Here is a 15,075-nt window from a genome sequence, read left to right as displayed (position 1 = left end):
AGAACAAAAAATCACTTCATAAAGAGACACTGCTTAAAAATAAGTTCCTATAATAAACTTATTTTAATAGTGCAAAAACCAACCTGCTTCTAAACAGTAAAGGAACAACTTCCAAAAAATTTTATAAAAATAGCCAAACCTTTGAACAAATACAAATGTAAATAATTAAGTAAATATTACAATTATATAGGCAAACTCAGGAAGCAGAGACCATAATTACAAGCCAAATCATTCCTGGAGTTGGTCCATACCAGGTTACCAAAATGCATAAAACAAAACTACTTTTCAGGTTTACAGAAAAGAAATGAAACAACTCCATTAAGAAAACTAATTTAAATTTCATGGAAAACAGACCATATTGGTGACTTTAAAAGTTTTTCAAGGAGTTCATGGAAATAAAGAACATCTACATCTTGATTTTTATGGAAAATAAATTTTATGTTGACTTTTGAAGCTTAAAAGACCATGTGATCTTCTAGACCAAAGGCTCAGAAGTAAAAGCCAATTCAAGAGCGAAGATAATATTCATGGGACCCATAGGACTTTAACCTGATCCTAAAGTATAAAGCAAAATGTTAAGTTGAATTAGTTTAAAAATGCAAATATACTTTAGAATTAGATATAAAAGAAACAAAATTTATCATGATTAGGATTTGAATAAAGTTTGGGTTAAAGTTTTCTCATATTTATCTACCTCAAAGATAATACTGATCATTCAGTATCAATGAATATGCTTATATTTGTGTATGGCTTGAGAAACAAATACTCACATTAAATTCATTACTACTACCAGAACTTGATGAAACTAGTAGCTTCAAATGTGATATTGTTTGAAGTACCATTCTTTAATAGAAAGAGACTGAGAAGCTTGGTGTAAAGCATCCTTCAGAAAGATGGAAACTGACCAGACAGAAGAGTATCTCTCTATACAGCTCTACGTATTTCTATATATATCTCCTTGCTACATCAAAAATATACAAAAAAAATTTACATATATGTACTGAGCCACAATGAATTAACTTTCTCTACAAAACTATACATAAGAAAACATTAATAGACATTATATAATAAAAGAAGGCAAGGTCCTCAAGAAAAGATGGCAACCATTTGAATAGCTGAGAGCTACTGCTTTTTCTTAACATTTCTGGAATGGAGAAAAAGAAGGATGAATAATCTGTAGATAGATATATCTCTATTCCAGAAATATCTGGTAGACAGAAGCCAAGCAACTTAAAAATCATAGTTCTGTATATGAGGAAATGGTTAATGTTTTTGTTACTGGTGACAACTCTTCTTATACTTAAGTTGCTTCTCAGGGCTTGTTCTATAGCAGAGAGCACAACTTTAATTAGAAGAAATTTTCCCTAAGTGTTCTACTCTCTAAACCTCTTGTAAAAAGATTGGCAGTTTGATAATATGCTATTTGAGGCCATCCATCATTCCTCACTGCAGAAATTTAAAAACTAAGCATACAAATTAACTATAACGTCATCAGAAGGAATTTTACTAGGCTTTTTTCTATGACCTAAAGACAAAAATTAAACAGAGATAGATAAGCTGACATACTATCATTATGAAGTGCACTGTGCTTGGCTCTTATAGCTATAGTCCATGTGGCTAGTGGTAGAAATGGCAGTCCTGAAGCAGATCTTGGTAAATTTGCTTGACTACATTCTTTAGGTAGTTGTCCTCCAGTGGCACTTTAGATAGAATTGCAGTGATTTCATCTTGGCTGGAAAGAACAAAAGTTTCATTAATTTTTCTGGAAACTTACTTCCATTTCATTGGAATTCATGTTTTGGGGTATGGTCTCTGAGTCTCTTAGAAAGCACAAATAGGCATTTCTAGAAATAGCCTGTCCAACAGGAACTGAAGATTCCAAAAACAAGGCCTAGGAGCAATCCTTTATGAACTGTGAGGTATCCTGACTTAGCTAAAAATATCAACTGTTGGGCAATGGATTTGAGGTGGGTGTATTCTCTACCATCTTACAAACTGTCAGCAGTGTGTCTAAAAAGTCACAAAATACGTAGTCGGAATGAAATATTATTATATCTGGTTACAAAAGCATTATGATTGCACAACTTTTTAAGTGATTATTAAGTGATTATGTGATTATTCTGTTTTTAAGTCCATAGAAGTTATTTATATATGATCTGGGCTAAGCTTATGCCCATTTTTTCCCCTTCTTCATTCCTGTTTTAGGTTAAGAGTATTCAAAAAGTAGAGCAAGTATAAAAGAATAGACCAATGATCTCTAGCATCCACTGGAACTAGAAATGAAGGCCACTGACTTTAAAGAACAAATTTTTCAAAATGAAGTCAGAGAGAAGTGACAATTGGCACTCACTGTGGATTATCCATTACTGGTATATCCAATAATGGTATACATTATTTCTGACCACTTTGAGAGCTCCTTCAAATGATATAACATAGGTAAAAAAGTATTCAGGAGCCCTATCCTGCTGGCCCTTTACTTACCCAATGTTTCCAAGGTGATTCTGAATGGAGAAAGGTAATGGGACAGTTGGAAAATGGACTGAGAGAGGCAAAGTTATCTCAAATTTTGCAAATGCTGTAGAGCTGGAGAATAAAAGTCTCAATCTATAAAAGACAAGATCCTCAATTAAAAATACAAAAAAACAGAGTGAAACAAACACATTTTTCCTTTTATACTCGTATGTGAAACTTAGATGGTATATTATTTACTTGTCCTTATTAAATGGACAGTGGGTAAAAAATCTGGAATAGGGGCGCCTGGGTGGCTCAATGGGTTAAGGTCTCTGCCTTCAGCTCAGGTCATGATCCCAGGGTCCTGGGATAGAGCCCCACATCGGGCTTTCTGCTCAGTGGGGAGCCTGCTTCTCTTCCTCTCTCTCTGCCTGCCTCTCTGCCTACTTGTGATCTCTGTCAAATAAATAAATAAAATCCTAAAAAAAAAAAAAATCTGGAACAAAGATTATTATTACTAGTATCATTTTCATTGTTGGCCATAAAACTCATTAAATCATTTTTAATACATTTTTGACTCATTATTTACTGTTACAAGTTGACCTATGTTCCCTCCTGCCATCCAGTATCTCAGAATGTGACCTTATTTTGAAAATAAGGTAATTGAAGATTTAATTAGTTAAGGTGAGGTCTTACTGGAGTGAGATGGTGTCCTAACCCAATGATTGGTGTCCTTATAAAAAGGGGACATTTGGACATAAACATGCACACAGTAAGCACATCATGTGAAGATGAAAGCAGATACTAGGATTATGTATTTAAAGCCAAGGTATGCCAGTGACTGCCAGCAAATCACTAGAACGTAGGAGACAGTCATGGAATAGATTCTCCCTCACAGCTCCTGGGAAAGAACCAACCCTGCTAAGCTCTTGATCTCAGACTTCTAGCCTCCAGAACTGTGAAACAATAAACTGTGGTTGTTTAAGCCACTCAATTTGTAGTATTTTGTTATGGCAGCCCTGGGGAACTAATATACTTACTCAGTATTAGTCACATCTATGTTCATTAGGTTATAATTTGGTCCCCATCTCTTTAAAAACTCAATTTCCTCTCCAAGGAGTCTACAATGGCTCACTACCAGTGAGACTTCTTGAAGCATCTAGGAAAAATTGGGGGAAAAATTATGAAAACATTTCAATTTTTAATGGCTTTTTTTAGACCTCTCAGCCACGCTACCACTTCCTTTAGCGGCTCTTTTATAAAGAATCTCTTGAAGTTAAACAATTTAATATTTTTATAGTTTTAGGATCTAATGTTAAATACTTAACATTTCAGTTCTGTTTTTTGGGACAGATAATATAATTTTCCTTCCTTCAAAATATTCAATCAGATTTACCTTAGGTACTTGATGCTGTGTTGTACATTTCTTCTTCCAGGATTCCTGTTCTTCAATGTACTGGAAAATAAGCTTATGAACTAAAAGGGAAGAAGGAGGAGCTTGATCCTCTGAGGAAGGAAAAAAACAAATCAAAACAGGGTATTATTTATTTCAAATATCTTATACACATAAGTTAGAAATACCTTCAAACTACTAGGTATTTAAGTATCCTCTCCATTTTATTTTCAAGCACATAATTCAATGTGTATATATAGTGAACATAGACTTTTTTTAAAGATTTTATTTATTTATTTAATAGACAGAGATGATAAGTAGGCAGAGAGGCAGGCAGAGAGAGAGGAGGAAGCAGGTTCCCCGCTGAGCAGACAGCCTGAAGCGCGGCTCGAACCCAGGAACCTGGGATCATGACCTGAGCTGAAGGCAGAGGCTTTAACCCACTGAGCCACCCAAGCGCCCTGTATAGACTTTTTTTGAAAAAAAGATTCTATTTATTTGACAGAGAGAGCACAAGCAGGGGATTGGAAGGAGAAGCAGGCTCTCCACTGAGCAAGGAGCCCGACGCAGGACTCGATCCCAGGACCCTGGGATCATGACCTGAGCCAAAGGCAGATGCTTAACCAACTGAGCCACCCAGGTGCCCCACAGACATTCTTATAAAAACTCAAGCCTTTATTATCATATACGGAATAGAACTTGCTTAAAACCATAGGTTCAAATATAAGGCAAATGCGTTTAAATCCTGCCTCTCCTTACAACCTGAGGGATCCTAAACATGCTCACTTCTTTTGAGCTATAGTTGTCCAATTTATAAAATAAGGAATACTTACTTCAAAGTGTTAATATAAGTAACACAAATGCTTGATACAATATAAGTACTCAGAATGGTAATTTTTGAATTATGGAAATAGTTATCATTAATCATTGCTTAAAATCTAGTAATATTTAAAAAAAGTTTCTTTAAAATCCTACCCAATATTTAGAACATTATCCAAGAAATTTTATGTCTAGTACACATTTCTAAGGACAAATTATTATTATTATTTTTTTAAAAGATTTTATTTATTTATTTGACAGAGAGAGATCACAAGTAGTTAGAGAGGCAGGCAGAGAAAGAGAGAGAAGGAAGCAGGCTCCCTGCTGAGCAGAGAGCCCGATGTGGGACTCGATCCCAGGACCCTGAGATCATGACCTGAGCCGAAGGCAGCGGCTTAACCCACTGAGCCACCCAGGCGCCCCAGGACAAATTATTATTATTATTATTGTTTATATTTACTTTGTATATGAAAGAGTTCTCAAGGAGCAAATTATATTTGTAAATATTCAACATATTTTTAGTGGATGAGTGTTTGAACTTACCATCCAACAGAGATTGAAAATTCAGGTCAACAATCTTCCTATAAGCCTTGTCCAGGAAAGGGAGACCAACTAGGAAGAACCAGAATAGTACTGTTTATTTGTTTATTAATTTACTTATTTGAGAGAGAGCGTATACACCTATACAAGCCAGGCAGGGGTAGGGGGGAAGGAGGAGTAGAGGGAGGGAGGGACAAGTAGAGGCCATGCTGAGTGCAGAGCCCCACACAGGGCTGTATCTCATGACCTGAGCTGAAATCGAATGGGATGTTTAACTGACTGAGCCACCCAGACACCCCATTATTTCTTTTTATTTTCTGATTTTTTTTTTTTAAAGATTTTATTTATTTGACAGAGAGAAATCACAAGAGAGGCAGGCAGAGAGAGAGGAAGGGAAGCAGGCTCTCCGCTGAGCAGAGAGCCCGATGCGGGACTCGATCCCAGGACCCTGAGATCATGACCTGAGCCAAAGGCAGTGGCTTAACCCACTGAGCCACCCAGGCGCCCCTTTTTATTTTCTGATTTTAAGCCACATACAACTCAGTACTTTAGAATCCTACTCTTTCTGGGTAGCAGGTTTTTTTTTCTTATATAGGCAGTTAAAGATATGTCCTTTTTTTTTTTTTTTTTAAAGATTTTATTTAAGAATGAGAGCGTGTGCATGCATGAGCAGGGTAAGGGGAAGAGAGAGGGAGAACCACGCTCTCTGCTGAGCAGGGAGCCCAATGTAAGGCTCAATCCTAAGATCCCAAGACCAGGACCTGAGCCAAAGGCAGATGCCTAACCAACTAGGCCACCCAGGTTCTCCTAAAGGTATATCCTTGAATCATATTATTCTTTGGTAAGAATAATGGTAAAGGCTCCCCTGAGACTGCTGAACTACATTTACTGGCAAGTCTTTGAAGGAAATTTAAGGTGTAGTACATTTATTGTAAATTTAGCAAGGCTTCCTCCTTGACTCCTAACTTTTGTGCAAAGATACTATTTTCAGGCACCATATAAAAAAATGACTATGATCTCTTCATACTGACTATCTTTTTACAAATACAGTGAAAATGATTTATGCTTTTAGCATTAGGGTAATGAGTAGCCAGGAGAGCCTTCCTCCTCCAAATTCTAGAGTTCTCTCCTGTCTCTCAAATTTGGATTCTTTTGACTTTTTTTTTTTAAGATTTTATTTATTTATTTGACAGACAGAGATCACAAGTAGGCAGAGAGGCAGGCAGAGTGGGTGGGGGGGGGAAGCAGGCTCCCCACTGAGCAGGGAGCCCGATGTGGGGCTCGATCCCAGGACGCCGGGATCATGACCTGAGCTGAAGGCAGAGGCTTTAACCCACTGAGCCACCCAGGCGCCCCTCTTTTGACTTTGTTAAATATTTTCTATGTGTTAGGCACTGGGGATATGATAATGAGACAGACAGACAATCAATTTATATTCTCAGAAAGTTTATACCTCAGGGGGATACACAGATAATTACACTAATAAACACCAAAAACGATAATCAGTGATAAGCACTATTAAGGAAAACCACAGGAAGCAATGAGAATATATATACAGTAAGAGGGCAAATAGTAGAGGAAGTGGGTAAAAGGAGTCAGGGAAAACTTTCCTGCAGAAGTGGTAACTGGTTGAGCTCTTAAGGATTATTAACAGAAATTTATTTAGTGAAAAGGGAGTACTATGGTCTGAATGTTTGTGTCCCCCATCATATTTTATATATTGAAATCTTAATTCTCCCTGTGATAGTATTAGGAGATGGACATTTGGAAGGCATTTATTAGATCATGAGGGCAGGGCCCTCATGAATGAGATTAATGCTGCAATAACTGAGACCCTAAACAGCTTGATCTTTTTTTTTTTTTTAAAGATTTTTCTATTATTTATTTGACAGACAGAGATCACAAGTAGGCAGAGAGGCGAAGAGCCGGATGTGGGGCTTGATCCCAGGATCCTGGGACCATAACCTGAGCCGAAGGCAGAGGCTTTAACCCACTGAGCCACCCAGATGCCCCCTAAACAACTTGGTCTTGCAGTATGTAAGGATACAATGAGAAGTCTGCAACCTGGAAGAGGACTGTCACCTGACCATGCTGACACCCTGATCTTGGACTTCCAGCTTCCAGAAATATAAGAAATAAATTTCAGTTGTTCAATAACTACCTAGTTGATGGCATTTTTCCTATAGCAGTTCAAATGGACAAAGATAAGTGAAAGGGCATCCAGGCATAAAAAAACATCATCATGAAGGTCCTGAAGTAGGATGGAACATGGCTGAGCATGAAGAGATCAGGATCTTATAAAGAAATGAAAGAGGAGCACCTGGCTGGCTCATTAGAACGAGCATGCAACTCTTAACCTCAGGGTCATAAGTTAAGGCCCCACATTGGGTATAGAGTCCACTTAGAAAAAAAAAAAAGGAAATAAAAAGGAAATGAAAGAAATCAATGTGCCAAAGTGCTGAGAATAGTTTAATGAGGCAGGAAAAGGAGGAAAAAATTTAATTCATGTAAGACATTATAGGCCATAACAAATATTTTGATCATTAGTCTAAGAATATTAGGTGCATGATCAGCAATCACCATGATCACCAAAGCTACAGGAAGGAAGATGAATTGGAGAGGAAAAGGAGAGGATTCAGAAAGACCAGCTGGAATGCTATTGTAGCCATTTGGTTAGAGATGACTATTGACAGGAAACAAAGAAATGTGGGTCAGTATTAAGAAATTAAAATCACTAAGTCTTACTGATGATTAGATATGTCCAATAAGGGATAAAGAGATAGAGAGTGATTCCTAAGTTCTATTTTTTGCTTACTTATTTATTTTTGAAAGATTTTATTTATTTATTTGACAGAGAGAGACCACAAGTAGGCAGAGAGGCAGGCAGAGAAAAAGAGAGAGAGGGAAGCAGGCTCCCCGCTGAGCAGAGAGCCCAATGGGGGACTCGATCCCAGGACCCTGAGATCATGACCCGAGCTGAAGGCAGCAGCCCAGCTCACTGAGCCACTCAGGCGCCCCTATTTATTTATTTTTAAAGTAGGCTCCACGTCCAATATTGGGCTTGAACTCATGACCCTGAGATCAAAAGTTGTATGCTCTACTGACTGAGTCAGCCAGATACCTCTAATTCCTAAGTTTAATTTTGGACCTGGACTGAAGTTGATGGTATTATTATTATTATTAAGATTTTATTATTATTATTAGTAGTAGTAGTAGTAGCAGTAGCTTATTATTTTATTTTATTTTTTTAAAGATTTTTATTTATTTATTTGACAGACAGAGATCACAAGTAGGCAGAGAGGCAGGCAGAGAGAGAGAGAAGGAAACAGGCTCCCTGCTGAGCAGAGAGCCCTATGTGGGGCTAGATCCCAGAACCCTGGGATCATGATCTGAGTTGAAGGCAGAGGCTTAACCCACTGAGCCACCCAGGTGCCCCAGCTTATTATTTTAAAAATTTTATTATATATTATTTTGAAAGATTTTATAGATTTATATACTTGGGAGAGAGAGAGCATGAGTAGGGAAGGAGCAGAGTGAGAGGGACAAGCAGACTCTGTGTTGAACACAGAGCCTGATTCCAGAACCCTGAGATCATGACCTGAGCTGAAACCAAGAGTCGGATGCTCAACCAACTGAGCTACCCAAGTGCCTCAATGGTATTCTTTGAGAAAAGGAACTTTTTTTTTTTAATGCATTTCTTTTTTTTTTTTTTTAAGATTTTTTTATTTTATTTATTTGACAGACAGAGATCACAAGTAGGCAGAGAGGCAGAGAGAGAGAGGAGGAAGCAGGCTCCCTGCTGAGCAGAGAGCCTGATGTGGGGCTTGATCCCAGGACCCTGGAATCATGACCTGAGCTGAAAGCAGAGGCTTTAACACACTGAGCCACCCAGGCACCCCGAGAAAAGGAACTTTTAAGGAGCATCATGTGTGGAGGCTGGGAGACATGAAGTTTGGTTGGCCATGCCTAAACTGTTTCAGAGAAAAGACCAAAAGACACTGATAGTAGACTCTCAACAAAATAGCAAGAACTCTGTCCAGGCACCATAAAGTGATTCTACCTACTTTGATAAGCCTACCAAACACAGAACTTCCAATTAACTTTTTAGTTTTTAGGTTAGTTTAACGTTTTAGGTTAACTTAAGTACAAAAGAAAGTTAAGAGTCACCAGCCATTAGAGTAAATCCTCTATCACAAAGCATAGATAGAGAAAAGAGAACTCAGAAGAACAGATACAAATAGCATGTTGACCCATTATTTAGATATGTAAAATTTCTATCATCTAATATAATCCAACGAAGGTCAACTTTCACTAGCTGAATTTTAATTTTATTCCTTATCTAACAAAATTCTATTATCAGAAATTAAAGTGATCACCTTTTCTTAGATTTTCAGCAGCACTTTCATTATGTCAATAGTTATTATTGTATTAAAATAAAGATTGGACTCTTTAGTGAGTTTGCCATACATTTTCATGCAGAGGAATTATCTTACTTTTGCTACTCACCTACTGTCTCTCCAAAGGTGATGGTAAGTTCTATTGTGTCATAAAGGAACATGAATACAGCTTGATCATCACTCCACTCAATGACTTCCCACTCAGACAAGCTGGAGAGAAAGAAAGAGGGACAAAGAATTTTTTTCTGAGGTAGAAGAAGAGAGTTAGCTTTTTTTTTTTTTAATATTTTATTTATTTATTTGACAGACAGAGATCACAAGTAGGCAGAGAGGCAGGCAGAGAGAGAGAGAGAGGAGGAAGCAGACTCCCCGCGGAACAGAGAGCCCGATGCGGGACTCGATCCCCGGACTCTGAGATCATGACCTGAGCCGAAGGCAGAGGCTTAACCGCTGAGCCACCCAGGCATCCCGAGAGTTAACTTCTAATACTATGCTAACCATACCAGAAATAGCTGCCGAAGTTTTTCTACTGGCTTAGGAGACAATCAATATTTTTGTTTTAAAGATTTTATTCAGTATTTGACAGAGACACAGTGAGAGAGGGAATACAAGCGAGGGGAGTGGGAGAGGGAGAAGCAGGCTTCCCACTGAGCAGGGAGCCTGATGCAGGGCTCCATCCCAGCACCCTGGGATCATGACCTGAGCCGAAGGCAGAGGCTTAACCCACTGAGCCACTATACTTGATGTTGGGTACATGACTTTTTTAGAGTGTATAGTATTATAAGTTAAAACAGTGATACATATTACAAACACATGTCAACTGCTGTAATAGATTTAGACAACTACAAAGGCACAGGATAAAACACAAACTAATGACACCTACTTTTCCTTACCTCAACTGATTCAGTAGCTCTTTAGTTCTATCTGTTTGTTTTTGTACAAAGTCTATTTGAGCAAGGGTCTGTTCTTTCTGTGCTTCCAGTTCTAAAAGATTTCTGCAAATCAAAGTAGGTATTCAGAGTGAGATAAGGCTGTTGTCACCATTTGGACTCCATTAAAATAAAGGTTTATTTTAGTCAAAAAGTCACATGCTAGACAGCTCCCCACTGAAGTGAATGGCATCCATTTTTGTTTTCTTAGGCTTCTTTTGTCCTTCCTTCCTTCCTCTCTTTCTTTCTTTGACAAGCATTAATCTAGAAATGTGGGTCTAATTAGGAGAGGCTTAAATCAATGGTTCTCAAAATTAGGATCCATGAAGGCATCCTTGAACGTTTGCATATTCCTTAAGATTATTAAAATTTACTCTTTGTTTTGATGATAAAATATAACCATAATGTAGGTTATAAGAATGCCCACCTTAAAACTGAGACATGCCATAATTTTGATGTCCGTGTTTGGCTTTTTGAGTTTATTAGAGCTAAATAGAACTTACACCTTGTTAGTCATTTTGCTAGTATTAATTTTAGCCAAACATTATCAACTGTCAAATTAATGTTGTCAGTTGGAATTTTATTAGTTTGTCATTATTTATATTTGGTTCATTTTAGTCTTATAGTTAAATGAGATCCATAACAACAAGAAAAATATACCTCATTTTATACTTATAATTAAGTATATTATAAAAGTAAAATATAAAAACAGCTTAATGCTAGGTTAATTTTCTTTGAAAGGATCCTGATATTATTCAAGCTTGAGAAATACTACCTTGGATCAACACCCTGTAAACAGTAAGTGCTTAGAAAATGTTGTCAACTAAGATGGGTCAAGTTCAAGGTGGAGCAGAAACCCTGAGTCAGTCTTAAGTCAATACTCATATGCCTCATCTCCTCAATTTTTGGAGGTAGAAGTCATTCAGTCATGTAAAGTTTAGCTTATTTTCTAACATTCCAAATGAAGGCTGACCTTTGAAGCTCTCCTTCTTCAGTTTTCAGCTGTTCCAGTTCTTGGGAAAGAAAACAGAACAAATTTATCAGAATGGACACATGAAAATGTTTCTACAAAAATCATCTGTTCTACTGAAAATTCTGTATCATTTAATCTCACCTAAATAAAGAATAGATTGTTTTTTCCCCATTTATCTCCTTAATTAATTTAGTTACCTTTCTTTTCTTTTTTAAGATTTTATGTATTTATTTGAGAAAGAGAAAGAAAGAAAGAAAGAAAGGAGGAGAGGGAGAGGGACAAGCAAACTCCACACTGAGTGCAGAGCCTGATGCAGGGCTTGATCTTATGACCGTGAGATTAAGACTTGAGCCAAAATCAAGAATTGGGTGCTCAAACAACTGAGCTACCCAGGCACCCCTTCAGTTACCTTTTTCTGCAGCTCTCATTTCAGAATCCCATTCTTCCATAGGACTGTCTTTCTCTTCATCCTCCAAATTCTTAGTTTCTAAGTAGGCAATGTGCATTAGAACATCTCAGTCAAAAATAACCAGAGATGAGAAAAAAAAATGGTCCCAAAATGAAGAGTTAACAATATTTTACAAGCACTCATCATTCCCCATCTTCCTCACAAATAAAGCACTGAGCTATAATTATAATTTCATACAAAGACTTGCTTCTAGTGGCAGACAAGTGAACTTCAAGCCGTATAGCAATGATCTCCAACAGCAACTTCTCAGGGGCCACTTTGAGGTGGAAATCGTTTAAATATAATTTGCATACATCAAAGTTATTGTTAGGCAATCCCATGGACAAGAAGCAGGAACAGATACACATATACAAATTCATGCATGCACATTTTAAAATTTTAATTTGCTTTTGAAACCTTAAAACCTCATCCTTAAAATCTCTTTCCCTTCCCAGATCCAAACCGATTTTTATATCAAAAACATATAGACTTTATATAGATTTTTATATCAAAAACAAAACTTCTTTTTAAAGATTTTATTTATTTGACCGAGAGATTGTGTGTGCACAAGCAGGGGGAGCAGCAGAGGGAGAAGAAGCAGGAACCAATGTGGGGCTCGATCCCAGGACCCTGGGATCATGACCTGAGTTAAAGGCTACCACTTAACTGACTGAGTCACCCAGGCACTCCTGTTCTTTTTAATTCTTCCTTTTTTTTTTTTTTAAGATTTTATTTATTGGGGCGCCTGGATGGCTCAGTCATTGTGCATCTGCCTCTGTCTCTGACAAATAAATAAAATTTAAAAAAAAAAAAAAGATTTTATTTCTTTATTTGTCAGAGACAGAGAGAGAGAGAGAGAGAGAACACAAGCAGGGGAGTGGCAGGTAGAGGGAGAAGCAGGCCCCCACTGAGCAAGGAGCCCAATATGGGACTCAGTCCCAGGACCTTGGGATCACGACCTGAGCTGAAGGCAGATGGTTAACCAACTGAGCCACCTAGGCATCCCTGTTCTTTTTAATTCTTAAAAATATTTTATGTTTTCTCTTTAGTTCTTTATATAAATTTATTTTGTAAGTCAAAACTCCTTAAGAGATGCTCCATGGCCAGACCCCTAAAGCTAACATCTCCAGCTTTAGCTCAGATCATGTTCTCTCTTATGCTCTTTCTATTCTAGCCACATTGGCCTTATTTCAGACCTTGTATTTGGTATATTCTTTCCCATAAGAGCTTCTGCATGTGTATTCATATTCAATAGTCTACTCTCCCCTCCTCACTTTAACTCTTCTTTAGTCTTCAGCTCTTAGCTTAAATGCCACCTCCTCAGAGGGGAGCTGGTCTTGACCTGACTAGGTTAGATTTCTATTTCAGGACCTTAGAAGCACCATGTAACCCCTCTTTTATAACCACTTACCATAAAACTATTCAATTCTTTTTTTTTTTTTTTAAAGATATGTTTGCGAGACAGAGAGAGAGAGAGAGAGAGAGAGAAAGCATAAGTGGGCGTTGGGAGAGAGGCAGAGGGAGAAGGAGACTTCCTGCTGAGCAGGGAGCCTGAGGTGGGTCTCCATCCCAGGATGGGACCAGATCATGACTTGAGCTGAAGGCAGACGCTTAACGGACAGAGCCACCCAGGCACCCCCTATGTGTTTAATTCTTATATTCTTTTCTAGATGAGAAGCTCCACAAGGCCATAAAAGTTTTTTTTTTTTAAAGATTTATTTATTTATTAGAGAGAGAGTGCAAGTGAGTGAGCATGTGTCTAAGTAAGCAGGAGATGGGGGAAGAGGAAGAAATCTAAACAGACTACATGCTGAGTTGGAGCCTATTTTGAGTGGTGCTTGATCTCACAACACTGAGATCATGACCTGACCCTAAACCAAGAGTAGATTGCTTAACCACCTGTACCACCCAGGCACTCCTAAGTTTTTGTTTTTTTATCACCATAGTATTCTTAGCACTGAGCACTGTACATGGCACAGAGTAGGTACTCAGTGTATTTGCACAAGGAATAATGAAGGAATGAGAAAGAAATAGAGAGCTATTTGTTAGTAGGTCCTAGAGAGGGAAGTGTGGTTTTTGGTATTTTAAAGATAAAAGAGGGGTGAATATAACCTTTAGAGAGGAGGCAGGGACTATGTAAGAGATAAGGAAAAATCAGTGATATGAAATTCCTAACAAGAGGGGATGGAACTCAAAGTTTAGGTAGAAGGATTGGTCTAAGGGAAAAGAAGGATGGATGAAAGAATGGATATAGATATATAAAAGTTTGTTTGGCAATAGGAAGTTAGAAGTTGTAGCGTAATAGCTTCTATTTTTTTGTCTATGAAGTAGAGAGAAAGGTAATGAACAAAGGGGTAGGGCAGTCAAGATTATGGAATTCATATTATCAATGCAATGCAGTTATACTCAAAAACAAAGCATAGTGTTAAGAACTCTGAGGGATATGGACAAAAATAAAAGCTGATTCTTCCATGGAGCTTACAATTTAGTTAGGGAGATAAACTACACAAAAGAAACTGTAATTACAAGTAGATGTATGGCTACTATAAGAAGGACTAACAAAAGAGCTATAGGAGCTCAAGGGAGATGATGACTACCTCCTTTGGTAGAAAACAGAAGAATGTACTAGCAAAGACCAAGTGGCACTACTGCATAGAGATGACAAGATTTGGTTGGAATTTGGGATGCATAATAAAAACTAAATCATGTAAGAAAGGAAGATCTATAAAGGACTGGAGAAAAAAACGGAGAATGTTAAATGTCAAGGTCAGTGTTTGGACTTTGTTATAAATGGAAAGATAAGTTTTTCAATGAAATAATGAAAACTGTTCTTCATAATTATTTAATCTGGCAGCAATGCACAGGTTGGACTGGAAGGAGATAGAATGAAGTAAGAGTGTAGATAGATTAGTTAGAAAACTTGAAATAGCACATCAGAATTAATGATAGCCTTAATGGGAATGGGAAAGAATACAAGGGATGCTGAAGAAGTAGATATGACAGGACTTGATAAGAGAAACTCAAAGACAAAGAAAGTTTTTAGCTTTTTACAGTTTATAACAATAGCGATGCCTTTAATATAGATAAGAAACATTATATGAGAGCAAGTTTTCAGGCTTTATTTT

General features: G+C 37.4%; 1 protein-coding gene across 3 annotated transcripts in view; it reads right to left on the bottom strand.

The window, feature by feature from the left end:
- Positions 1-44: 44 nt before the first annotated feature.
- The window catches only part of KNL1 (kinetochore scaffold 1), a 77,283-nt gene continuing 62,252 nt past the window's right edge, over positions 45-15,075 (bottom strand). For all 3 annotated transcript variants that reach the window (XM_046010222.1, XM_046010223.1, XM_046010224.1), the window contains 9 exons: positions 11,912-11,989; positions 11,503-11,542; positions 10,494-10,595; positions 9,710-9,810; positions 5,207-5,275; positions 3,848-3,957; positions 3,492-3,610; positions 2,482-2,604; positions 45-1,732 (listed from right to left, as the gene is read on the bottom strand). In XM_046010222.1, coding sequence (XP_045866178.1) covers positions 1,618-1,732; positions 2,482-2,604; positions 3,492-3,610; positions 3,848-3,957; positions 5,207-5,275; positions 9,710-9,810; positions 10,494-10,595; positions 11,503-11,542; positions 11,912-11,989 — 857 coding nt within the window. In that variant the 3' untranslated portion in view covers positions 45-1,617. The remainder of the gene's footprint in view (positions 1,733-2,481; positions 2,605-3,491; positions 3,611-3,847; positions 3,958-5,206; positions 5,276-9,709; positions 9,811-10,493; positions 10,596-11,502; positions 11,543-11,911; positions 11,990-15,075) is intronic.

This window comes from Meles meles, chromosome 6, assembly GCF_922984935.1.
Source record: "Meles meles chromosome 6, mMelMel3.1 paternal haplotype, whole genome shotgun sequence".
In the NCBI taxonomy this organism is placed as follows: Eukaryota; Metazoa; Chordata; class Mammalia; order Carnivora; family Mustelidae; genus Meles; species Meles meles.
This window is presented reverse-complemented; position numbering and strand designations above follow the sequence as displayed.